Raw genomic sequence first — 27,259 nt, forward strand, 5'->3', positions numbered from 1 at the left:
GTTCATTTCCTATATTTCTAGCTCTACTTTTGACCATAGTAATACACCGATTTACTATTTCTTGCTCTTCCATCCACAGCCTCACGACAGTCTGCCTACCTCACAGACGTGCTTTTTTCAACTCCGACTCCCTCCATACTCGAGTCAGCCAGTGATGGCCGAACGCCTGCGCTATGCAATCAACAACTGCCGATCTATTGACATGGACAACTATATGTTATCCCGTAATGTGGATAATACTGAAGGATCAGATACAGACTACTAAGCTCCAAATTTGTATATCCACTCTCCAGAAGTGAAAGCGTGAAGTTCCACCAGGCGTTTACAACACCTGCAATTTTTTTTTTGTTTAATAACAGGACAAACTTGCTTTAATTTAATTTTACCCTACGTCATTGTAAATTTAAGGTAAAGTGAACTGGCCCTTCCCTCACTTGCTGAATATAATAAGTTGCATGGAGAGCAGAATTTCTGTTGAGGGATAGAGTAAGTGGCCAAGGGAATTTGTAAGGTTTTCCAGATGTCCTTGGTCAGTGCTGTACTTGAAGAATTAATTTTGTACATTGGTGCACTTATTGTTCACCCCCAAAGAACAGTTTTACATGATTATTCCTATTTATTTTGTTTTAATTTGGGAGTTGCCTGTGCAGGATTAGTTATGCAGGAAAAATAATAAACCCAACAGAAGGACTGTGTGGTTGTTACCGAACATGTTTCTTTGTGAGTATTATGTCTGATGTTCTACTCTTATGCCTCATTCACCTGGCAGTAAGTAAGTCTTATGGAAGCCGGAAGCCAGAACCCAGAAGTGGAAACTGCAGAGACAACTGTTTCAGATATCCTGTACCAGTTGTGGAATTTTTTCACACCAAGATTCCGCAACTGTTACATGTTAGTAAAATGGGGTATTTGACAAACCTTACCCTACGCTTGTGTGGCGCACTGTTAGCATTGTGCCTTCGTTTTGACCACCTGACATTGTGTATGAGACCTAATCGACTTTGCGTATAACATCAGTCTCCTGAAACTCAGTAAGGGGAATTTATCAAAATGTATTAACAAGGAAAAAGTGGAGAAGATAATGATACCTCTCAATCAGATAACTATTTTGAGCCTTCAAGAAAAAATTGGAATTTGGTTGCTATTAATAACTGCTCCACTTCTCCCTTTTGCTAGTTTTGATAAATGTCCCTCAGTATGTTGGTTCCCTAAAAATGAAAAAAAAAAGTTGTGTAAGTTATTCTGAGAGGACAAGTTACAGTCCACAGAATAAGCTTGAAGGTTGTAGGGAATATAAACTCCCACAATTAGCCAGTGTATGTTTTACCCAGTATCCTAGTGCGGTGCACATTTTGGAAAACCTATTTCTAAAGTGTATGAGACTTGTCTTCCAGGAAAGCTGATGCATGTTATGTATTCACCTTCTATAGGTAGTAGTTATCTTCTGTTATATCTTTCTGATGACCCAGTTGAACCATCTAGCCATAGCTGTTCTAGGACAGAGCAGCAGTGACATATCAAGCCTTGGAATTAATATTTCAGCATGTTTGACAGGTGCACAGGGTGAAATCTGCCACAAAATATGCATGGAAGACAAAAACTCTACTACGTCTGAACACGCACTCTAAATAAATTGGCATTGAGGGGCAAACCATTTTACATTTTTTGCAGAATGTCACTTTTAAAGTGTATGCTGCATCTACTGAATATACTGAATATAGAGTATGCAGTATTTTGAAATTTGCAAGGACCTAATTTCTGCCACGTGTAAACGTACCATAAGGCTGGGTTCACATGGGACTGAATTGCTGTGGAATGTCTGCAGCAGATAAGCAGCAGAAAGGGCCATCACCTGACCAGCAGGCGCTGCGTTCACTAGAGGCCACTGGGTGAAGGAGTGCTTTGACAGCCCAACACTTCGGAGGCAAGCGCTGTATCTGCTGTATCTTTTTCTTGCTTGTTTTTTTAGAAATATTTTTGTGAAATATTTTTTTTCTTTTGATTTAACCCCTTCCCTACCGGACTGACAGCACACCATCACGTACCTTGAAGTTCTATGCACCGCTGCTGTGATCAGCACGGCGCTACTGTGGGATGCATGGATGGCAGTGTATGCACCTGGATTACGTCTCCCTTCTCCTCTGCTTCCACCAACCTTTCAAGGAGGTGGAATCTGGGTGGACACACTGACATCCTTGCATCCCACAGAAGCTGTGCTTAGGTGTTCAAGGTACTGGGATGGTGTGCTAGCAGCGTGGCCTTGAGGTTAACCCGTTAACGACCGGGCCATAGCCTTTTTACGTCCTCCCGAAGTGGGCTTTATTCTCTGAGGACGTAAAAACACGTGTCCTGCAGAGAATAAAGCCCCTCTGGCTGTGGACGTGACAGCTCCATGCTGTCGGTGTCCGCAGGTTGCCGACAGCATGGAGCTGTCATCCCGGGCTGCGGGGACACCTCCCCCCCCCCCCCCCCCCCCCCCCCCCCGGCATTGCGATCGGCGCTATCCAATGGAAGGTAGCCTGTAGGTAGCCAGGAGGCAGGAGATGTCAGCTATCCAATGGATAGCGGCGATCGCGAAAAAGTTTTTAAAAAGTCAGTTTCACCTCCCCTCATGGATCGGATCCATGAGGGGAGGTGAAAATACTCACCCCCAGTCCTCAGCGGTGTCCCGATGTCCCGGGACCCGAATCCCCGTATGCGCATGCGCGCCCGATGATTGACATCGGGCGCATGCACTGAGGGGCTCGAGCCCCGGGAAATTTAAAATCCCTCTGTTCCTGGCTGCCATGTGTAGCTAGGAGCAGAGAGATTATACCGGGGACATGATCATTGTCATCCAATGGATGACAGTGATCATGTAAAGTAAAATAAGTGTAAAAAAAAAAAAGTTTTAAAAAGTTTAAAAAAAAGTTTAAAAAGCGTACGTTTCATCTCCCCTCACGGATCATATCCGTAAGGGAGGATGAAAGTACATACCTAAGGCCCCCGGATTTATCCGCGGACCTTACCACAGCTTCTGCGCACACACCTGTCGCCAAAATGGCGGACGCATGCGCAAAAGCTATGGATTGCCAGAATAATTTAAATTCTCCCTGCTCCTGGCTACAAAACGTAGCCAAGAGCATGGAGATTTCACGGGGGGGCCGCGGTGAGCAGTTCCTGGTCACGTGTTCGCCATTATCCAATAATGGCGATCACGTAAAAGTAAAAAAAAAATTTCAATCTTCATCTCCCCTCACTGATGCGATCGGTGAGAGGAGATGAAACTTTTTACCGGAGGCCTGCGTATTTGAACTCCGACGCGATCCTCCTTCGTGGACCTTCCCGAATTCTGCACATGCGATTGCCGGCAAAAAGCCAGACACATGCGCAGGAGTCGGGGAGCCCAGGAAACTTAAAATCTCCTTGCTCCCAGCGACCAACAGTCGCCGAGAGTCTGGAATAGTGACGGGTGGCCTCGTTGAGCGTTCCCCAGTCACGTGATAAAAAGGTAGCGATCTACCTTTGGCCGGTCTCACATGACCGGATAGGAATTACGGATTCCGCATGCGTCTGATCCGCGGTATTACACGGATCAATCGCATTGGATTACACAATTCCTCTCACATTAGCGGGTTGGAATTGTGTAATCCACTCACAGAAAAGAGAACGCAGCAGGTTCTATTTTACCGCGGCTATCCGCAGCATGGAGCCCATTGTGCTCCATGTTCTCGGATATACCCGCAGCCCATACGCAACTACCTTGTATACGGGCTGCGGGTACCCGCGTCATCGCTAAGCGACGGTGCGGGAAATACAAACAAAAAAAGGTGTACTGCGCATGACCGCCTGTGAGAGTAGGCAGTTATGTGCAGTACATTACGCGGCCGTACGCAGGGTCACAGCCGGCTCACAGCTGGGATCCACTGCGGGCCTCCGCAAGCAGATTTCGCCTGCACCCACGTGAGCCCGGCGTTATTGAGACCGCTACCTGCAATACGTAATTTACAAGAAGCCCCGGGAACGCTCGCCTTCCTGCAGTTCCAGGAGCACCTTGTTGAGCGCCTTCTGTGTGAGACCGCTGCACCTCAGCAAGCTTACGAAGACTCACGGATCGCCACTTTTTACACCCCATCCCCACCGCTGAGGTCAAGAAAAGCCCCTCAAAATACATGAGAGGAGGGGGGATGCCGGTTTTATTGCCCCATGGGCCCATTCCAACCAGCCTCCGTAATTACCCCTGTCTTCGGAAATACTACACAGTTCACATTATTACTTTTATCTAAGATTTGCGAACGCCAATAAGGGCGCGGAGGGGGGGAGGGATTTTTAGGGAGTCAATTTTTATTCCGTACAAATAAGCAATGGGGCCTGGGATTTATTCAGTTGTGCCCTAAAATCCAACAGGTGTTCCGTCCTTTATAGGCCTTGCCATGCGTCCTGTAAGTAGATTAGGGCCACAGTGGGTATGTTTCTGAACTCGGGACAAACGGGGGTATCCATTTGGGGGTGAATGTCTTCATTCCTATGTACACTGTACAAAAAAACTGTTTTTAAATTGAAAAAATTGCCCAAAAAATTGAAAATCGTAACTTTTTCCTTCTGCTTTGCTTAGATTCATTCAAATACTGTGGGGTCAAAATACGCAGTACACCCCTAGATGAATTCGTTAAGGGGTCTAGTTTTCAAAATGGGGTCATTTGAGGGGGGGTTCTTTATAGTTTTGGCTGCTCAATGGCTCTATAAGTGGGCAGTGGGGCCTGAAATTTATTCAGTGGTACCCTGAAATCCAACGGGTGTTCCCTCCTTTATAGGCCTTGCAATGGGGCCTGTAAGTCTATTAGGGCCACAATGGGTATGTTTATGAACACGGGACAAACAGGGGTATCCATTTTGGGGTGAAAGCCTTCATTTATGTGTGTGCTGTACAAAAAAACCTGTTTTTAAATTGACACAATAGCCCAAAAAATGAAAATCGTAATTTTTTCCTACTGCTTTGCTTAGATCTATTCAAAAATTGTAGGGTTAAAATACACAGTACACCCCTAAATAAATTCAATAAGGGGTCTAGTTTTCAAAATGGGGTCATTTGTGGGGGTTCTCTATGGTTTTGGCCGCTCAAAAACTCTACAAGTGGGCAATGGCGCCTAAAAGGACTTCAAGCAAAATCTATGTTCTGAAAGCCACCGATTACTCCTTTCATTTTGAGCCCCGTTGTGCATGCGGACATAATATTAGGGCCACAATGGGTATGTTTCTGAACACAGTGCAAACAGGGGTATCCATTTTGGGGTGTAAGTCTTCATTCATGTGTACGCTGTACAAAAAAGCTGTTTTTAAAATGATAGAATTGCCAAAAAAACAAAAATCCTAATTTTTTGCTTTGCTTGAATTTATTCAAAAACTGTGGGGTCAAAATATGCAGTATACCCCTAGATAAATTAGTTAAGGAGTCTGGTTTTCAAAATGGGGTCATTTGTGGGGGTTCTATATGGTTTTGGGCGCTCAAGAACTCTACAAGTGGGCAATGGGGCCTAAAAGGACTTCAAGCAAAATCTATGTTCTGAAAGCCACCGATTACTCCTTTCATTTTGGGCCCCGTTGTGCATGCGGACATAAGATTAGGGCCACAATGGGTATATTTCTGAAAACCGCACAAACAGGGGTATCCATTTTGTGGTGCAAGTCTTCCTTCATATGTGTGCTGTACAAAAAAAAGGTGTTTTTAATATGACAGAATTGCCAAAAAAAACAAAATCCAAATTTTTTCCTTTTGCTTTGCTTGAATTTATTCAAAAACTGTGGGGTCAAAATACGCAGTACACCCCTAGATAAATTCGTTAAGGAGTCTAGTTTTCAAAATGGGGTCATTTGTGGGGGTTCTCTGTGGTTTTGGGCGCTCAAGAACTCTACAAGTGGGCAATGGGGCCTAAAAGGACTTCAAGCAAAATTTGTGTTCCGAAAGCCACCGGTCGCTCCTTTCATTTTGGGCTCCGTTGTGTATCCAGACATAAGATTAGGGCCACAATGGGTATGTCTCTGAACACGGGACAAACGGGTATCCATTTTTGGGTGCAAGTCTTCATTCATATGTGTGCTGTACAAAAAAAGCTGTTTTTAAAATGACAGAATTGCTGAAAAAACGAAAATCACAATTTTTTTCCTTTTGCTTGGTTTGAATTCATTCAAAAACTGTGGGGTCAAAATCCGCAGTACACCCCTAGATAAATTCCTTAAGGGGTCTAGTTTTCAAAATGGGGTCATTTGTGGGGGTTTTCTATGGTTTTGGGCGCTCAAGAACTCTACATGTGTGCTGTGGGGCCTAAAAGGACTTCAAGCAAAATTTCTGTTTTGAAAGACACTGACTACTCCTTTCATTTTGGGCCCCGTTGTGGACTCAGATATAACAATAGGGCCACAATGGGTATATTTTTGATTCAAATAGACTTTATTGCATATATCAGACAAACAGTGTTAATTTTCTGCATTAATCATGAAAAAATCAGATATAACTTTCGTAAACTTTTGAAAGAATATAAAGATCGAAGGGAGAAGTGAGGTAGGTCTGGGGGAGGAGCGTTTATCCCTGGTGGGGCTTGGCGAGACAATTATGTCTCGTGCTAGCTACTTCTTTCGCGTTCCCTCTACCTCGGCTACCTTTGGGATTCATGGTGGCAAGGCTTGTTACGGCCCCCACCTTGAGTATAGCGAGTTGTTCTCCCTTCGACTATGTGGAACATAATTCTCTTAACACACTGAAGGGGGGGTCTAGAGGAGAGGGGGGGGGGGGGGAGAGAAACGAGAAGAGCTGCTGTGTGGGGCCCCCTGAGGTTCTGCTTTATGGTCTCGTCTGCTTGTCCCTTGGCCTATTGCCTAGTCCAGCGAGCCTTGGGCTACCCACTTTTTAAGATTGTCTGAGCCTCTGAACGCCACCCATGGCTGCCAAGTCTTAAGGGTGGTTTCCCAAGTCTTGGGATCGTCAGCCCCCATTTCGTCATATCTCATAAGGGTGTGGAGTTCCTCCACCCACATGCCTCTAGTGGGGGTGGTTGGAGAACGCCAGAACCTCGGTATTAGCCTTCTTACTGCTATTATAAAGTACCTTAGTAGACCTGTTTTGGCATCTTTCACCGACCCTGGGAATAGCGAGAGTAGGGCTAGTTTTGGGTTTATCGACAGCCCTGTGTGGTTGATGTGGTTAAAGAGAGTTGTTCCAGAGGGAGGCCACTCGTCGGCAGTCCCACCAGATGTGTATCATTGTGCCCCTGCTCTCGCCACACCTCCAGCACATGGGTGAGGATTGAGGGAAGATCTTCTGCAGCAGGTCAGGCGTCCTATACCACCTTGTGACTAGCTTGTAATTGAGGTCTTGGATCCTGCCCGCTGAGGAGAGTTTATGTGTGAGGGCCCATACTTTATCCCAGTCCTCCTCTGTGAGAATGGTGTCAAGTTCTGTTTCCCATGCCTCTTTGTAATTCAGGGTCTCGTCCTCTGTCTCACGGTCCAGCAGTATCTTGTATAATCTAGAGATCAAGTGTCTCTGATTTGTGGTTGATAAGCAGAGTTGTTCAAACGCCGTAAGTGGCGCTGTCAGGTTGTCTTTCGGTGTCAGCGAGCTCACAAACCCCCTTAGTTGCAGGTATTGAAGCCAGGACCCTGGCTGATGGGAGTTCTGTCCCAGTATCTCTGTCATGGGTTTTAGGCCTTCTTGAGTCATGACATCTCTGTCTGGGGATCGGTCTGACTGGGAGAGATAGGAGCCTCTGGTGTAGTAAGGTGGCTTCAAATTGGGGGTTAATTGCGAGTGGGGTTAGAGGGCCTGGTATTGTGACCAGTCCAAAGTTGTGCGCCATATCTGCCCATGTCTTAATTAGTTGGAGACCAAAAGGGGAGATATTTGGGATGGATTTTATCAGTCTCGGGGGGATCCATAGCGCTCCGTCAAGCCCGTCTGGTTCGCCTGCATGTTCCATTTCTACCCAGAGTCTTGTACTCCTATTTTTGATGATGTCGAGGGCGCAGTTTGTGATGTTGGCTTTGTGATAGAGGGAAAAGTCCGGGAGGCTCAGGCCTCCTCTCTCTTTTTCCCTTGTTAGTATAGAAAAACGTAGTCGCGGCTTGCGGCCCCTCCATATGAAGGCAGTGATTAAGGATTTGACTTTTTTGAAAAATGCTCTCGGAAGCCCAATCGGGATGGTTTGACAGAGATACAAGAATCTGGGCAGCACGTCCATTTTTATCGCGTTGACCCGGCCATTCCAGGAAAGATACAGGGGTCTCCACTTCCCCAGTTCCTTCTCGAAATTGTCTATAAAGGGGATGAAATTTAGTTTGTAGGCTAGTGAGGGCTCTGTCGGGATCATGACTCCCAGGTACTTTAGGTGCGAGCTGACCCACCGGAAAGGGAGTGCCCGTCTTAGTAGGGAAACCTCGGCCTGCGGAAGCGAAATGTTAAGGGCCTCTGATTTCTGGGTGTTTACTTTATAATTGTTGACCCTCCCGAATCTTTCAAATTCTCTCAATAGTACAGGCATGCTGACTCGGGGGTTGGACAGGTATAGGAGTAAGTCGTCAGCAATGGGTATATTTTTGAACACGGGAGAAATAGGGGTATCCATTTTGGGGTGTAAATCCTGATTTTCATGTAAAAAAATTTTCAGGAAAAAAATATGTCTTTAAAATGACATATTTGCAAAAATATGAAATTTTACTTTTTCTCCTCTAAATTGAATTAATTCCTGAAAAAAAACTGTGGGGTCAAAATACTCATAACACCCCTCAGTGAATACACTAAGGGGTGTAGTTTTTAAAATAGGGTCATTTGTGGGGGTATCTATTCTGACACTCATGAGCCTTTCCAATCTTGGCTTGGTATAGGAAAACAAAGCGTTCCTCAAAATGCTAAAAAGTAATGTTAAATTTGTACCTCTCCTAAATGGTTAAAAAAAAACGAAAGTTTTTCCAATGTGCGCCCAAAATAAAGTAAACGGGTGGAAATATAAATCTTAGCAAAAATTTCTATATTATGTTTGCACATATTTAAGATATTGCAGTTGGAAATGTGAAAAAATGACGATTTTTTCAAAATTTTCCCAATTTTGGCGATTTTAATAAACAAATTCTATCGCTCTATTTTTTCCGCCTAAATGAAGTACAACATGTGGCGAAAAAACAATGTCAGAATCGCTTGGATATGCAAAACCTTTCTGGTGTTTTTCCATGTTAAAGTGACACATGTCAGATTTGCAAAATTTGGCCTGGTCATTAAGGAGCAAACAGGCTTGGTCACTAAGGGGTTAAATCAAAAGAAGACAAAGAAGTTCTATCTGGTTGGGTATCGCTGGTCTAAACTTTGACCACAGTTCAACTGCCGGGTTTAAACAGTCCCTATTACATTCAAATCAATAGAATCCTATATACATTTGAATGTAAAAACCGTCAACCATCAGTTTTCACTTGGCAAATTATGAGATTTTAATCTTGTGAAGAAAAAAGTACGCGTTGGCAATTTAATAATTTACTGTGGGAAGGATTAGTCATTGCAGTTGCTGAAAGGCAGCAAGTATTGGCATTGTCCTTATCTGCTATGATGTAACACTAATACACGAATCTTGGGAATGTATTGTCAGAAAATGACATTTAAATCAGCATTTTATGAACATTTGCCATTAGATCATTTGACAGCCTTGCTGTGTAGACTGAGGCAAAATGAACAATTCTCACTAGAGGGTGAGAGATTTAATGAGGACCCTAGTGTAGAGCTGGCTCTGCATGCTGTCACCCTTTGGGGGGGGTGTGCTCGGTCACCTCTTAGATACTACTGGGTACCATGGAATAGAAAAGGCACGTACACACACGCTCTAATTATAAAGTACTGGAAAGATATGTCTCTAATACGGCTGCTCAATACTCGTCATTTACAAATATATAAAACTTGCATTCTCTTCTACAGACTTGCATCTATTAACAAAACAAGTACACTGACATTCCTCATCTAAAATATAACGTATCAGACAGAACTCAAACTTGATAAACCGCAAATGAACATTTATTCTTGGTCTGAACACAGGCATCTGAAAAAAATGTTTTATACGGCTTTGTTTAGATCTGATCTAAGAGTACTAGCTCATTTAAATGGGCTGTGTCAATGAGCGTGCAACACCTGGACCCGATAGTGATCCCTTATGGTAAGTTTGGTTCAGTGTAACCGCAAGGGAGGGGGTATTCTGCTAGTATTACAGATGCTGCTATATTACAGCCATGCAAAACCATCAATAAGTGAAAAGACCTTGGATGGTAGTGATCAGAAGTATTGTGTCCAAGCTGCTGTCACCAAGTGTCTTATCTCAGGATAATTATTTTTCCTGGTGTTCGCTGCGGAATACAGAAATCATCTGGCATTCTGTCAGCGATCATATCTGCACTCATGTCGGCTTGCAGTGTGATCTCTGGGCAGCCTTGCCGCATCTGAGAGAGGCCCTTCCGTGTTATATTTCTGCAGAAGTTTACATGGAGGGTGTGAAGTCTTTTAGAAAGAAGGGGAACCATCACCAATATCCTGTCTGTCACTCCAGAGCAATTTTCCAGCTTTAGACTTTGAAGGTTATGACAGTGTTTTAAGACTTGAATGAGATTTTCATCACCGATATGGGCACAACCCGAGAGAGTCAATGTCCGCAGATTTGGGCATCTAAAAAGAACATGAGATAAAAAGTAAGTAACATTTCTCAATTAAATGAGGGTTCTAAAACTACATTATTTTTACGTGGCACCACATTTGCATATTCTGAGTTAAAGATATTGCAGTTAAAAATCATATGTGGCTAATGGTCACTAAGCGAAAACAATATTTAAAGGGCCATACTCATGCAAACATATTTTCCTTATTGTCCTTGGCAATACCTATGGGCTTTATGTCCCAACCCATCTTTGGACATAATGTACTAATAAGCAGCACGTTAAGTAAGAGTTAATGGTTCCACACCCCCTTCTGCTAGAAAAGTGTTTCTCAGCTGCAGTCCTTAGGGACCCCCAACAGGTTGTATTTTCAGGATATCCTATAGTAAGAACACTTTTGGCAATGTCTGAGGCACCGACAATAATTACATCACCTGTGCAATACTGAGGAAATCCTGAAAACATGACCTGTTGGGGGTATGGGGGCCTCCGAGGACTGGAGTTGAGAAACACTGTGTTAGAAGAAGATCCCTATTCCCCATACACAGTTAAAGGGGTGGGGGGTGATTCTGCTCCCTGGTGGTGTTGCCACAGGAGGGCTTACTAACCCTTTTCCTGACCGTTAAGCAGTAAGTACAGTAAAGATTTATTTAATTTTTGTGATGATTGTGTCTTCTATCTTCCCAAGAGAGCTCCATCACAGCTTGGGCTGTTTAGCGTCACATTCCCAATACTGTGTTCATAATTGAAACTGTGCATAAAGCTTCTTATGTTACAAGATTGACGCGATGTTCACTAGGCGAACATAAAATGTTTGGAAAAATGCTTGTAAATCTTTTAAGAACTGTCGAGCTGAGGATTCGGCCTGAACTGTTCACCATCCATGGCTTGGTCTTACCAGTTTTACTGTTACCATGTCCCCAAAATGTGTAAGGACTTGATACGAACATTGTTTAGTGACGCTTGACTCTCCCTAGCTAAAGCATAACAGCACTGCTAGACATAACATAGAAACTTTGACTTGGCCTTACAGGTCACTTACTGTATCAAACTTAAATTTCATGATTTTACGGCGGTGGTGAGGATGTACCAAATCTAATGACACCAAAATCATCCACCAAAGGGGTCAAAGTGTGGTGCAAGAATAAGCCCGTAGGTTGTTTTTTTTATATTCGAGGTGGGGGTGTTCAGTGATATTCCTGAAGCCTGGGTGGTTGCATTTAGTTTATCTGGTTTTAGCAATGCTCAACGCTGCAGTTTGTCAGGTTCTAATATGGCCTCTGAGTCACTTCCCGTTTCAGGTATCTTATGTCCACGCTCAAGAGGAACCTAAGAGTGAAGCTCTTAAGAGGAAGAGAAAGACCAGGCACAGAGAATGCAATTCATGTCAGCACAAATATCCCCAGGATACTCAGCCGACATTGGTTGCTAAATATGTGTCTATTGAGGACTCTCCCGTTGCTTCTGAGGCTAGAAGTTTCCTTTCCTGGTTTAAATGCTCACAAGCTGTCCCTTAAAGAGCAGCTACATCTTTTAGTATCTAAGGAAGAGGGGACAGGGTACCCTGTTTTAATAGACTCTTTCAAACTCCTCTGAATCAGACTCTGATCAGGATGATAATTTTGTCTCTAGAAAAGATCAGATGCCCAGATTCCTAAAATCTGTTAAAGCTACAGTGGAGGTTGATGATAATAATCTCCATAAAGAGGGAAAGAAGTTGCTTTTGTAGTTCTCTAGAAAGAAAACCAAGGTATTTCCTTCCCATCCTGTTTTGGATTCTGTACTGCAGAAGGAATGGGCTGTCCATGACAAGAAATCAGATCTAGTGGTCTGTTTCAATAGAGAAGCTTGATGAAAAAGACTCTAAACCCTAAGATTTATCTACTAGGATAGATGTAGCAAAAGTTTCTAAAACAGCTGTTTCCTGGGGAAACTTCTTCCCTTCTTAAAAATCCTTTGGACAGAAGGGCAGATGCATCCTTGAAGAAAAGTTTATTCCTCCGCTGCTGCAGCTAAAGCATTAAGAATTTGGCTAGTTCAACTGATGGATCAATTGGAGGCAGGTATGCCCTTGTGAACCAATTTTGCAGATAATCCCTGATATGAAGACTGGGTATTATTGTATCTTGACGCCACCGGAAGCTAGGGGTTTGACAGGAGGAACGCCTCTCACACCACTAGCTCCAGATAGGGTGAAGGGACAAAGGTTCTAGCAGCATAGTCCCCGCTGCCTCACTGCTTGCTGCTCACTGCCCATGTGGTCTGCCGGCGTCCGCCTCAGTGCTCCCTGACAACCCCTCACAATCTTACTGGCCCATACTTCTGTTTGCTTACCTCCCGGAGTAAGTGACAGCTCAGACAGGGAAGGTGGCTGCACATCACGCCCGACACTCTACTGCTGCAAAGCGAGGGGAAGACTGGACCTGAAGCAGGCAGCACAGGATGAGGGGTACTCACAGCGGACGGCAGAAGAATCATGGAAATCTGCCTAACTGATGCAGAGGAGGGGGCCAAACATCACCACCGACACTGTGCCGCTGGTAACCAGGGGCAAGACTGTAGCCGGAGCAGGCAGCAGAGGAACAGGGGTAGTGACAGCAGACGGGAGGACAGGGCATAGTACTACTTGATGGTAACAGGAGAAAGGACAGCAGCTAAATAGTGGCCTTCCAGGACCTGCAGCCAATCACGTAGAGGGAATGTCACCCCCTGTCACTCTTGTCTCCACCAGGAGTTCCTGGTGGCATCAAGATACAATAATAAGACTGCTGCTGACTTTTTTATTTTTTTTAATGAGGTGTCCCTTGACATATAATGTTTTATCCTTCAAGCAGATGGCATTATCAAATGCTGCTAGGTGTGCTGTGTAACTCAAACCCTGGAATGGTCATATGTCTTCCAAAAACAATTTTTGCTCTTTACCCTTTCAAATTGTCCATCTGTTTGTTGAGCAGTTGACAAAGATAATCCTCCAATGAAAAGAGCTATTTTTTTTTCTCCAGGGCCGTTCAAGAAAAGGCCATGCCTTGCCCATGCTTCAAGATCACCCTCCCATGGGAAAAAAAGCCCACATCATCTGTTCCAAACTCTGATTTCTGACATGTCTGCTATCCTGGTGGGTGCAAGGCTAAAGCATTTTTTTTTCACGTAGCAGGCTTCTACTCCACATGCCTGCATATTAAACACCATTCAGAAGGAATACTTCCTAGAATTGATCCCACAGGTCTGTCCATAAGTTGCTGGCCTGTTTTTATGAGTTCTTGGACAAGGAGTGGCAAAATGGGTACTATTCTCTGGTGTTCCCTGTGCCCAAACCAGAGAACGAGTGGAGAGCCCGCCATAGATTTGAGATGGCTGAACAGATGTCTCCACAATTCACTCTTAAGTCTGTCACTTCTTTGTTGTCCAGGGGTGGTGTGATGTCCAAGCTGGCCCTTAAGGGTGCTTAGTTGCACTTCCCAATCTACCCAGAACACAGCAAGTTTCTCAAGAGTGGCTTATGTTCTGAACAACCGTGTAGTTCCTCTACAGTTTGCAGCCCTTCCTTTCAAGCTTTCATCTGCCCTACGTTTTTACCAAGGTTTCAATAGTTCGGGTAGCACTCTTGCACCTTGAGGGAGTTTAGTACTCTTACTCAACGATTGGTTCCTGAAAGCCTCATCCCCGAAGCCTCTCAAGAAACAGACCTAGACTGTAGTGAGCTGCTTAGTGGAGAAGTGGGGTTTGCTAGAGTTGGGCCTAATGGCAATGGCGGCCAACAGGAAGTTACTAAGTAGCTCTGGCCACAGTTTCCCTCTCCTGGAAGGGGAAGGTCCTGTGACTGTTTCCATCTCTGCCATTGATCTAGAGCTACCTCCAGAAGATCAGACAGGACAAGGCCAAGGTCCTGGTGATCCCCTTTTGGCCCAGGAGAGCCTGGTTTCAAGCATTATGAGAACTTTTGAATGGAATTTACTGGCAGCTGCCCCACAGACCATCTCATTCTGAAGGAGGGGTTCAAGCATCCAGCTCTGAGGGGGCAACATCTCACAGCATGAATAGTGAGAGGTTGAATTTGGCAAATCAAGAACTTTCTCAATGTGTCATTAATACATTGCTGTCTATAACTAAGTCAAGGCATATTCTCCAACTGGTGCAGGGATCTATGCCCTGTTATACGAACCTCACAGGTTTAGGATTTTCCTCAAAAAGTATAATACCCTCCGTGTCAACTTTGCAGCAATAAATGCCTATTTAGAAGTTCTTTTGGGGCCAAAAAAGGACAAGCTGCCAGCAAAGCCTCAATAGTCATATGGCTGAAATGAGTAATTCCCTTATGCTATTCTTTGGGAGATATTTCTGTCATTGAAGGAATTCAAGCTCATTCCACAAAGGCTGCAGCCTCTTGGGCAGACCTCAGTGAAGTGCCTCTTTAGGTCATCTGTCAAACAGCGTCTTGGGCTTCAGTGCGAATGAGGAAGATGGAAGAATACCTCCTGAAGCACCACCTATTGGATGGCAGCATTCCTACAAATCAATGTACGACTCTCTAAACAAGTATTTAAAACAATGATTGGGAATAGGAAACCATACACAGACAGCTGTTTTTTGCGGGGTGTTTTCACCATCTCAGTATGTAGTAGGTGTCTCCACACACCTTCTGGGTGCTCTCCTGCGTGCCAAAAACCTAATAGGTGAGTGGGTCGGAAGGGGCACCTAGGAAGTGAGTGAGTAGACTTAAAGCCCATTTACACAGGACGAGTGTCATGCAAATGATTCATGGGAGCTAGCAGAGCTGGCTGGTTCACGGAGCAGCCAGCAGGGGGGCGGGGCAGTGCAGGAGATTCCTCTCTAATCGCTCCCCTCCATTCACATAACACCGAGGCCGTTCGCTACTGAACGGCCGCTGTTTAAACTGCACAATGAGCTTCATCACTCCTGTTTTATGCTGCATAAAAGATGAGCGATGAAGCTCATCGCACAGTTTAAACAGTGTCCGTTCAGTAGCAAACAGCCGCTGTATTATCTCAATGGAGGGGAGTGGGGAAGCAAGAGGAATCTCTTGCACTGCACTGCCCCCCTGCTGGCCGCTCCGTGAACCAGCCAGCTCTGCTAGCTCCCATGTAGGAGCACGGGAGCGCGGAGACACAGGGAGGAGTGTCATGCATCATTTGCCCGACACTTGTCCCGTGTAAATGGGCCTTTACAAGGCCATGCATGCTCCTCTGGGTAACATATGCAAATAAGGAAAATGGAACGGTACCTCTGCAGCGCCACCTATTGGATGGCAGCATTCCTTCACCTTGGGATTCAGCATACACTTTTTTGAAACACTACTGTTTATACATCCCTTTCTCTGAACTGTCAGCTTTTGATACAAGAGTCTTCAGTATAATGTTACGAAATTACCCTCTCCCATCTTTGCTATTGAACTCCTATGGGTGCCACTCAAAATAATGAAGAAGAAAAAATACTCACCAGAAATTTTTTTTTCCTTAGGTCCAAGGCAGCAAACGACCCTCCAATAACCATATTTTGCTGCATTTATATGCTTGGCTTCTATTTCAAGGTGTATGAGGAATGAGGAGTTCTTTATAACTTAAGAAGGTGTGGTGAACTATTAACCCTTTCCAATCCAATTTGTATCCTGGTTTTCCTAGGGGGCTTACTCTTTTTCTGCCGTTATACAATGGCGCTATATGCTGGCTAAAGCCAGTACTGCATGAGGTGACACGTTGGATAGGCTCTGACAGCAGAGAGGCTGGCAATATACAGTAAAAGAACCCTGATGGGCGTCTTCCAACATCGGAGCTGTACAGCCTTAAATCCTAATGTCTTCAGAGGTCAGACAGTGGATTGGAAAGGGTTAACTATTGCTACTTTTAGTAGGTTCTGGCTAGAGCTAGGTTGGAACATTGAGCCCATGGGTCTGCCTCAGACTCCAGGACAAGAAAATTTCAGGTGAGTTAATTTTCCGCTTTCCATCGCTGCCCCCTCACCTGATTGCCTGTCACTCTATGTATATTGCCATTACTTCCATACAGTGCTGTCTGACTTATGCTTATTTTGCAGAATACAGAAATGTTTCCCTGCTTGCTTTCTCTATGCTGTAACACTCCAATGATGCATCAGAACAGCATCACATGCCCAGCTAGAGGAAATACCATCTCTGTGTGTTCGGAGGACAGTGCCATTATCTTCTATATTCATCAATAAACTACACACTAGAATTCATACAGCCAGGAGGATGAGCTCCTTCATTATAACTGAGTGACAAGAGCATCTAGTCATCAAAAGTGACTGTGATGTGAGTGTCCGTGCTCCTCAGGAAGAGCTTGTTTGCTCTACGTAATATCCTCACACAAGAATTATGCTGACTTTTAAGAGAACATAAAGCCAAGTAAATCTTAGATGGGCAATGTGCACTTATTTTGGCCATCTGAGGCAAAGGACTACAGGAAGTTTCAGATAGAAAGGAATAACTAACCAAAGTATTCCTGATTGTCCTACTGCAGTACAGAAACAAATCGGTTAAGTAATTAACTTATCGGTTAGAATGCTCCAATAAAGGCAAGACCAAGACAGATACATTGGGGCCTATTTATTACCGGCTAAAGGGTGGTTCAAACGGGCCTAAGCCTATTTGGCTGTGTATCCACATGAACAGTAATCGCTTACAGTGGTGTATTTTGCCTGATCAAGTGTGTTTTTGTGTGGGCAAATATACATCGTATTTGCACACACAGAAGAGTGCACAAAATCGCATTGATTTCATATGTGAATATGCATGTTTCTTGCGTATTTACAATGGGCTTCTTTTCATAATACACATAATACACAAGATATTGCATGGTTTGTATTTTTTCATGTGATCGCACATCGCATGAAAAAATACTGCCATGTGAATGAATCCATTGAAAACGATGCGTTCTATTCACTCTGTGTATTATGCACGCAAAAATTGCTCACATAATACCGTGATGAAAACGTGCTTGTGTAAACCTAGTAACATACAATGTCTATCTAGTTCAGCCTGCTTCCACCCCACCTAAACAAATCCTAAAAGTTGGAACTAGTCTTAAAATGTGCCAGATTTTATCATAGGGGCTCTACTCCCTATAAATCTGTTGAATTTTAAGATTGTCTAGTCGAAGTTTAGACCATCTGTTAGTTGACTTCAAAAATTTTGCAATGATTTTGGTGCAATTTAGGCTACACCCCTTTATCAGACCTAGTCAGAGAAAATGTTCAAAAGTGCCTAAAAACACAAATCCCTAAGTGTGCCTTGCGCCACATTTACTGAGTCAGTGAGTCCAAGGGGGAAAAGTTTCCCAAAAGAAAAAAAGGCAGAATTTCTGTTCTATTGAGAACAAAGGAAAAGGTCTTCAAGGTTGAGATCTAATAACAGATATTTTGACAGAAGAAAACTTACTACAAGATAAGGTACCGCTACAATTTTTCAAAAGGCAAGCATCCGACTGCTACAATGTAACATCCTTTCTTCATGGGAAGATACCTGGGTTCCCAGCCTCAGAACCTCCTCACGACATATGCCTCTTCTTTGTCTACATGGGCACCCCAGACTCAATCTTTGGGTAGAGAGGAAAAGACAAGTCTCTATCCTCAAACATGTAGCAGCTGAAGGCAGGCTGGCTTTGATTAATCAGAAGGCAGAACCAAATGTAGACAGCTGGCCTTCAAGCGCAAAAAGTTAATGCGATGGACAGAAAACAATCCCCTAGGGATCTCAGACATCCATATAAGAGGCACTTTAAACACTAAAACAGATCATCTCAGCCGCAGCAAGATTCTGTCAGGGAAATGGAGCATTAATTTCTTTCTTTTTCACCAGATGAGGAGGGTAAGCAGCCCACACCTAAATGCCAGCAGGAACCGCTAAGATCAACAGCTACCAGTCCCCGAAAGCCCCTGCATTGACAGGACTTTCCGTCAGCTGGGAAGACAAATTTGTATATGTATTTCCTTCTCTTCCGCTGATACCCAAAGTCCTCAGGAAAGCGCTGAAAGAACAAGCAGAAACAATAGCCTTTCTTCCATTCTGTCCACGACAAACCTGGTTCTCCTTTGTGTGGACTCTAGCATAGGGCAATTTCTGGAGGCTTCCTCAGAGAAGATCTATTATCTCAGAAAACCATGTTCTTCAGCCTCCCCCCCACATGCTGAAGCTGACAGCACATGGGAATACCAGAGAATTTGATTATCTGGTTAAGTTTAAAGTTTATTGAAAATGAATCTCTACAGATCCAGGAGAATGAAAAAAAAGAATTGCATGATTAAATAAGTTCAATATACTGAACATTGCCTTAAAACAACTGAGTGTGATTAAATAGGTATGAAAATTATCCAGCGATAGAGTCCAGACAAGTATAAGTCTCCATAATGTTGCCCCCAAAACAAAAAAAAAAGTACCTTATTTGAGCTATTCATTTTACTTACACTTAAGAGTGTCTCTGTATTGTAGGTACGCAATCAACTGGCATATTTCTTCTAAAACAAACACTTTGTAGTCTAAGGTTTGTAGAACTGACAGATGGTATAGTAAATAGCAAAAAATCTACAAAGAAAACCAGCCTAGGCTCCACAAGTAGAGGTTGGGTACAAAAAAAATAAAACTGGAAAGAGAATAGTAATGGCCATGGAATATGTCCTATAATTAAAACCTGGCCTAGGGGCACTATATAAAAGCAGCACAACAGAAAGAAAAGCGGGAAAATAGCTTTCAGGGGGACAGGGTTACAACATTAATGGCTGCACGCAGACCAGCTACAGTAAAAGTATATGACAGAGTCTGGTCACTCTTTAAAAACTAGTGTCTGTGCAACAATTTATCTCTGTACTGCGTCTTCTATTTTAGTTTCGACAGGGGACTTTGAGAAAGGCCTAAAACTAAACATAGGTCCAAGTTACAGCCATTAATGAACAGCAGCTTGGTAAATACTACAACATCATGATCTAGAAACTTCTTCAGAGTCTGGAAGAATTTATCACCAGCCTTCCAGGCTCTCTCTTCTTCAGATTTAACTGTAGTCTTGTCTGCCTCTGTTAACCAACCATTTGAGCTGTTGGTTAAAGTACCTGACATTCAAAACTAACTTTCTAGTTGCTGTTATGTCGGCAAAGGTCCTTACCACAGGGAAAGGGTGGACTGCCTTATACTCTGCACTATGCCAGGGTTTATGCCCAAGTTGGTTTCACAAGCTAATATTAATCAGTAAATGTGCTTAGCAGTCCTTTCACCTGATCCATAAAACAAAGATGAAGATAAAAATCTTTCTCTAGCTGTTGGACATGCCATACTCATGTACATTTCCAGAACCTGTTCATTGGGCAAGCGGACACCATTTTTCTACAATATTCTGGGCAGAAAGGGGACAGCACATTGGAGCAGATTTGCAGAGCTGCCACATGGTCAACAACAACCTTTATCAATCACTACAGGTTGAACATACTGGCAGCAGAGGGTTCCATCTTTGGCCAGAGAGTGCTAGAAATGGTGTCTTCTACACCACTCATGTACAAGTTATTGCTCATCAATTCCCATTTCTTTCTGTGCTGCCATGGGACGTTCAGGAAAGTGTAAATTTACTTACCCGAAATTTCCATTTCTTGGAGTCCATAGGCAGCACAGTTTTTCCACCCTTTAATAAATACTGCTTATTTACAATACAATGTGCCTGTGTCTTGGTCTTGTCTGTATTGGAGCATGCTAATTGATATTTTAGTTAATAATTGATTACTAATCTGTTTGCTTGTAACTAGGAGCCCATTCGTTATTGTACTGCCTATGGACTCCTGAAAATGGGAAATTCGGGTAAGTAATTTTACACTATACTAGCCAACATATATACTGGGGGGGCAGTTACATAATAAATAAATAAAAATTTGCCAGATTGGCCCTTTAAAGGCATCACTGCTGACACAATTTGAACATGTCTTATTCACAGTTACATTCTGCATACATTTTCTCTTGTTGCATTGAGTCAGTGTAGACAACTACACATATAAAGCAGATACAATCCTTATTGTACTATGTAACATTGCCCACCTCTGCTATGAGTATATTACATTGATAATGTGTAGACTTTGAGGGCAGCATAGAGGACATGATAGCTTTACTTTGGGTGTCCCTAACGAGGCCTCAAATGGAGAAAAATACTGTACCTCTATAATGAAGCAATATGATGGACCAAACGCCACATTTTGTCTCCTGGGTTTGCACTGTATTTATTTGAAATTTACAAATAAATAAACTAGGGTAATTTATCAAGGCCTTTGCCATCGCTTTTCATCATTGAAAAGTTGCACATTTTTGTGCAACTTTTTTGCTGTTTTACACTTCCCATTCCACTTTTCCAAAGAGGAGAGGGGAAGAGGCTTGATGTGTGGTGTGAAGGTTCTAGAGTGATGTTTTAAGAATTGTGACTTTAAAAGGTCACAGTTTGTCACAATCTGACTCCAGTAGATGAGTAGCAAAAAAAAAAAACAGTGACTCCACATCTCTAGCCATGCCTTGCAATATATTATGTGTTACACTTTTTGCTACAAAAGAGTGTTCAAGAAAGAGGTATGGCCTAAATTCAGCATTGTAGCAGACCTTTCTAAACCATTTTATACCAGTTTCCAAGGTAAACCAGTGGTGACTATATTGTAGGTTTTTGCACTGACCATCACTTTTACAAAAAAAGTGTGTGAGACTAGTTAGGGGGAGTGTAGCCCCCCTGGACTGACAGATTTATGTGTAGTTTATGACAGGTTGGATCTGACGTAGATTTCCAAGTTGGGATGCACTTAATACATGTGCCGAGGCAAACTAAAGCCCCATTTACACACAAAGATGATTGCTCAAAATTTGCTCAAAAGATAGTTTGAGTAATCATTTTCCATAAACTACTAATGTGCACTAATACCCATTAGTAGCTTATTAGCTCCATTTGCATGTAAATGAGGCTCCCTTCGCTGTATGCAGATAACAGCGGGTTATGTTATCTGCATACAGCTCCATCGTTCTCCCACGGTTTATCAGTTGAAAACAATGTTATCAGCGTTCCCATGGAGAATCGCAGCATGCGGTCCCTGCTATCAGCTCTCCTGCTGAACAATGGATTTTATGCTGAACTAAAGATCATCATTCGGCCGAAAAGCTAACGATGGTAGCATTTATATTCAACAATTATCACTCAAAAGACATTGCTTGAATGATTTTTGAGCGATAATCGTTGTGTGTAAATGGGCCTTTATACTAAGCCCGGCATTGAAAATTTCAAAAGTCCACTAATAGGTGATCTAAAGCTTGAGAAAGGTGTCTAAAAGCACACCAGCTTTGATCAGTTCTACCTTCATGCAGCATGATAATCTGGTACATTTTAGGATTGTTTAGTCTAAGTTTACACTGTCTATTAGGACTCATTCACACGGGTATGCGTGTACAACGCTGTGAATATCTCACAGCACTGTGCTTATCACAGCCCATTCGCTCTGCCGGCAGAGATTTTGTACGGGCTGCGATAGGCACTGTGCATGCCCGGAATTATGACGTCACAGACATGTGCAGTGTGACTTTTAAAAAAAATCTTTTCTCAAATTTCCCTGCTCTGTGTAGAGCGGGGCTGCGTATTGAAACTATGCCCCTTCGCAATGCCTGCGAATAAACAGCATTTCATACACAACCCTTCAAGGGCTGCATATGATACGCTGAGCAATTGAGCATGCTGCGATTTATTTCTCCTGTGTATTTTACGGACGTCCCCTTGCAATGTTCAAATGTAGGTGTGAATGGAAGAATGAAAGTTTATTGCCTCCATTCACTACGTGTTACACACGGGAAATACACAGTGACAATATACTCGTGTGAATGAGCCCTTAGATAGGCGATTGCATCAGATTTACTAATACTACGGCCCTACTACATACAGCATAACATGCTTTCAAAAGTTGAATATTTTAATACAGACAAATATGGACCTATAGTAAATGTAGCCCAGGTCTTTAGTATTTAGGCTATGTGGCAGCACTCAAATATTGTATTTTATTCATATAGATCAGCGTTTCTTAAACTTCAGTCCTGACTGCTCCTCCACAGGTCAGCTTTTAAGCATTGCAATAGAGGTCCTACTGTCAGTGCCTCAGACATTGTCACTAGAGATGAGTGAGTATACTCGCTAACGCACATTACTCGAGCGAGTAGTGCCTTAGCCGAGTATCTCCCCGCTCGTCTCTAAAGATTCGGGGGCTGGTGGCGGGCGGGGAGGAACGGAGGGGAGATCTCTCCTGCCCCCCGAATCTTTAGAGATGAGCGGGGAGATACTCGGCTAAGGCACTACTCGCTCGAGTAATGTGCCTTATCGAGTATACTCGCTCATCTCTAATTGTCATTCATGTTCTATCCCTATAGGATGTCCTCAAATTATAACCTGTTGGGAGCCATAAGGACTGGAGTTTGTAAGATCTATATTAGTGTTTCCTAATCTCAGTCATTTAGTGTCAGTAATAATTACGTGTTGTGTTTTAAGCGGCTGCGCTTTTAGGCCGCGCTCACATGGACGATCCGATTTCCGTCAGCTGAATTCGTCTGTGACACTTGCCGGCACCCCCACGTACCTGCTTCTTTAGTATTGTGGATGACCATGGATGCTCACCATCGGTCATGTGCAGTACAGACTTTAAAAAAAAAATTTTTAAAGGTTTGTTCCTCCTATGCTGGCGCTAGGCGATGACTCAGGTACCTGAGGCCTATCCTCAACATCAGTTGCAGACGGGCTGTTGGTTGGCCGGCCTCTATTGACTTCAACTGAGGCTGTCCGCAGCAAAATAGAGCATGCTGTGATTTTTTCCCCTGCTTGCAGAACTCGCTTTTTTCTTTACAATTGTAAAAACGAATTGCGATTTTACATACCTTGCATGCATGCTACTGGCTGTGTATCATCCGTGTGGCCGCGGATTCTACAATGAAAATCCGGTCCTGTGACACCACCTTACTTATGGCTGTAAGAGCGCAAGTGGTGCCAGCTGGACATTAGCTAAACATTGCTTGCCAAGATGGGTGTCTATGGTGAGCTTGTCTAATTTTTATGTAAATGAAGGCCCAGAATTCCCACTGTGGTTGCATTAGGTTCCCTCGCTGTCAGATATCTGTCTGTATGCATTACCTTTTACAAACCTCTTGGAGGAAGTCACTGACTGTGTTCAGATGGGGGCTGCACATGGATTTTTGAAGAGCAGTTTTCACCCAGTCCTCAATGTTGCAGATTTTCACCCTGCTTGAATACCAGCAAATTGACAAGGATTTCAAAGCGGGTCCCAAAATATAGTTCTTTCTTGCGAGTTCAGAAGGCGAGCTGAACCTCAGCAAGGTCCACAGCGAAGGGTCCTGGAAAACGTCCTGCAGCTTGTGGCAGGTTTGTGACAGATATTTCCTGCTGTTTTTATCCAGGAATGAGAATAAATGGAGAAGACACTCGCGGTTTAAATCTGTGATATTCATTGCAGGAACTCCAGGCATCATAAGATGGAGAAAAAAAAGCGTTTTCAAGCCAGAAGTCTTTTTTCTTCACTGCAAGATCAGTTGATGGAGACGACGACAAGGTCACTGTAGAAAGGTTACATTTTATTAGACCTAATGCCTCACAATCTAATCTATAGAACACAATCCTTCTGAAAACCCCTGGATGTGAAGAGTTTCCACATAGAAACTGCCTTGCATCACTGCAGGGCTGAAGGAATCCCCCAGGATAGCAGTCACAGCCGGGGCAGTAAGTCGCAACGTTCTCCCATTGTTTTCAATGGGGCCGGCGCTGCTGCCGCCAGCCTGTTGAGAACAATTGGCAACATCGCTCATTAGTACAATTATTGTTTAAAAAATGTACGCCCTGCAGCGTTAAGGGGTTAAATATAATACAGTAAAAAAAAAAAACTATATAAATTTGGTATTGTAGTAAATCATACTGACTAAAGTTATGTAATTATTGCTGCAGCATGTACATCGCAGAAACAAGACCCCTTCTCCTAACAGATGGTGGAATTTGGTTTCATTTCACTCCACTTTTAAAAAAGTTTTATATTGCATTATTTGGTGCATTAAATAGTAATACTGAAAAATACAACCTGCACCTCAAAAAAGGAAAACAAAACAAACAAAAAAAACCCATCCCCCGACATCTACATTAACTCTTTCCAATCCAATTTGTATCCTGGTTTTCCTAGGGGGGCCTACTCTTTTTCTGCCTTTATATAATGGTACTATCCGCTGGTTAAAGCCAGTACTGCATGAGGTGACACGTTGGATAGGCTCAGACAGCAGAGAGGCTGGCAATATACAGTAAGAGAACCCCGACGGACGTCTTCCAACATCGGAGCTGTACAGCCTTAAATCATAATGTCTTCAGACGTCAGACAGTGGATTGGAAAGGGTTAATGGACATTAAAAAAATTATTTTTTTTTAAAGTGGAGAGGAAAAACAGAAAATTTAAAAAATTACGTCCAATGGTTAATAGGCTTTGTAAATTTAGTAAGAATTTGATTTGTTAGGCCACTCTCACACAAGTGTTTGTAAAATGCAGCGATCTTACAGTGTTGTGAGCAGTGTTTTCGTAAGTGTTTGCCTGTGGGCTTACCATTTATTCCCCCTCCCAGTGGTATAGTTAGCAGCATTAAAAATGCTGTAAAACTCTGTACACAGCGTTTTTAACACACCCTATTCATTTTAATGGGTGATTCAGGCTGTCAAAAACGTGCTGCAACGCCTGAAAATGGAACATATAGCATTCGTTTTAGCGTGCATTATAAATACGCTAAAACACTCGATTCAGAAGCCCCATTGAAACGAATTGGGGCTAAGTGCAGTATTTTAACCCCCGCTAAATGCTGTGAAAGAACACCTGTGTGAGTGAGGCCTTAGGCTTACTTCACATCGGTAAGCGCGATATTACCACAAGAAACTCGCGGTAATATCGCATACCTGCTCATGCGATGTCTGAGCGTCAGCAATGGTTTTTCCTGTAAAACAATCTCTCATTGCATTGCTGCTACCTGGGATTTAGTCACGTGATAGAGTACAACAGGTGCTGGTAATGTTAAAAAAAACACATCGCACAAACATCACAAGTTTGCGCATTGCGATAAATCAGAGGCTCCATAGGGAAGAATGGGTGAGAAAAAAAATGCAAAATGAAGAAAAATAGGGCGAGCAGCGATTTTTCAAAGCTTTCAACACCGCATGACAGGAAATTGGAATGTAGCCATTGAAAACCATGGGGTTTTTATTCTGCGTACTCTCACATCACTAAAAAATTGCACAATTTTCTCACCTGTGTGCAGGCCGCCTTAAAGAGCAAAAAAGAAAAATCCATTCAGTATTTGTCATGTAACTCAACTGCTCTATACATTTAATAAACCTCACAAGTAGGACATTGACTGTTTATACTTGTGTCTATAGCCTATGTATTCAATGATACTTTAGGGATAGGATTTCAGAAATCGCTACAAACTTGTGCTGCACTATTTTGTTAAGTTCTAGTTCTACTTCTCGCTATAGAATACAGGAAGAAAAAGGAAACGTTATTGCCATGAATACCTTTTGTAGGCGTCCAGGACATTCTGGTCTTGAAGGAACGATTTGTCTAGTTACTGCAATTAAGAATTATAATCCACTTTGTCTTTAGAGACTTTTCCATGCTGAGGATCACATGCAAAGAATCATAGATCTTCCCTGTTGTGTACTCAGCCCTACTAAGGACATATATGGCAGGGAACAAGCACTACAGCTGTCACTAGGTTATATATAGACTCAGATACAGGCCCTTTAAATCAGCCTGATAAATGGCATTCTTGCCTTTTTAGTGAGGTTTTAAATTAGCCATGTGTGTCTCCATCCGAAGTCAATATACACAGGGGTGCTACACTTGTGCAGAAACAAACTGAAGATATACAAAAGTTGTAGAAAGCCCGTCCCAGGACAATGACTGCAATCTATATCTATCTATCATATCTCTATATACTCTGGAAAAGCATATAGGGAGAAATGGGGGGGGGGGGGGGGGGGGGGCGAGAGAAATCGCATTATGCTCTATTTTTAGGTGGATTCCATGCAGACAGCTTCCATTGAGGTCAATAAAAGTCGGCCGACCTGTAGCCCTTCCGCAATCATCATTGCAGGATTGGCGTCCTCACCTAGCAACGGTGTGGCATAATCTGTACTCTGCATGTGCGGCAGCTGGGACATTCACAGTACAGAATATGAAGAATCCGAACAGGGGCGCGGGGTCACTGGCCGGCACAGGGTGGGATTCTGCAGTGGAATTTGACCCGGTCGTGCGCAGGCGGCCTTAAGGGGTTAAATGCCAATGTCAATTCTGACTGTGGCGTTTAACTGCCCCAATCAATTGAAAGCCCCAACCCCACGATGAGACCGTGAGGTACAGTTTCGTTGCCATGGCAGCCTGGGGCCTTCTGAAGGTCCCCAGGGCTGCCATGACCGATTTGCCAGAGACATGGCTTGATAGGCATCACTTCATAAGACTGCCTGTCAATATGTGGTATAATGCAATACTATGGTATTGCATTATACTCTGGGGGCTAAAGAAAATGTAACTAGGAGTTAAAAGTTGT

General features: G+C 43.3%; 2 protein-coding genes across 7 annotated transcripts in view; one reads left to right on the top strand and one right to left on the bottom strand.

Annotated features, from left to right (window-relative positions):
* The window catches only part of HERC1 (HECT and RLD domain containing E3 ubiquitin protein ligase family member 1), a 138,312-nt gene extending 137,603 nt beyond the window's left edge, over positions 1-709 (top strand). For all 6 annotated transcript variants that reach the window (XM_066592289.1, XM_066592291.1, XM_066592294.1 and 3 more), the window contains one exon: positions 80-709. In XM_066592289.1, the coding sequence (XP_066448386.1) occupies positions 80-265 (186 nt within the window). In that variant the 3' untranslated portion in view covers positions 266-709. The remainder of the gene's footprint in view (positions 1-79) is intronic.
* A 9,296-nt stretch (positions 710-10,005) lies between these two features.
* Positions 10,006-26,368, bottom strand: FBXL22 (F-box and leucine rich repeat protein 22). Its single transcript, XM_066592296.1, has 3 exons — positions 26,226-26,368; positions 23,802-24,241; positions 10,006-10,669 (listed from the first exon to the last, which is right to left on the bottom strand). The coding sequence occupies exons 2-3, from the start codon at positions 24,155-24,157 to the stop codon at positions 10,321-10,323; spliced, it is 705 nt and encodes a 234-aa protein (XP_066448393.1). The 5' UTR covers positions 24,158-24,241; positions 26,226-26,368; the 3' UTR covers positions 10,006-10,320.
* Between the last annotated feature and the right edge of the window lie 891 nt (positions 26,369-27,259).

The sequence above is a fragment of the Eleutherodactylus coqui genome, chromosome 2 (assembly GCF_035609145.1).
Source record: "Eleutherodactylus coqui strain aEleCoq1 chromosome 2, aEleCoq1.hap1, whole genome shotgun sequence".
NCBI classification, from domain to species: Eukaryota; Metazoa; Chordata; class Amphibia; order Anura; family Eleutherodactylidae; genus Eleutherodactylus; species Eleutherodactylus coqui.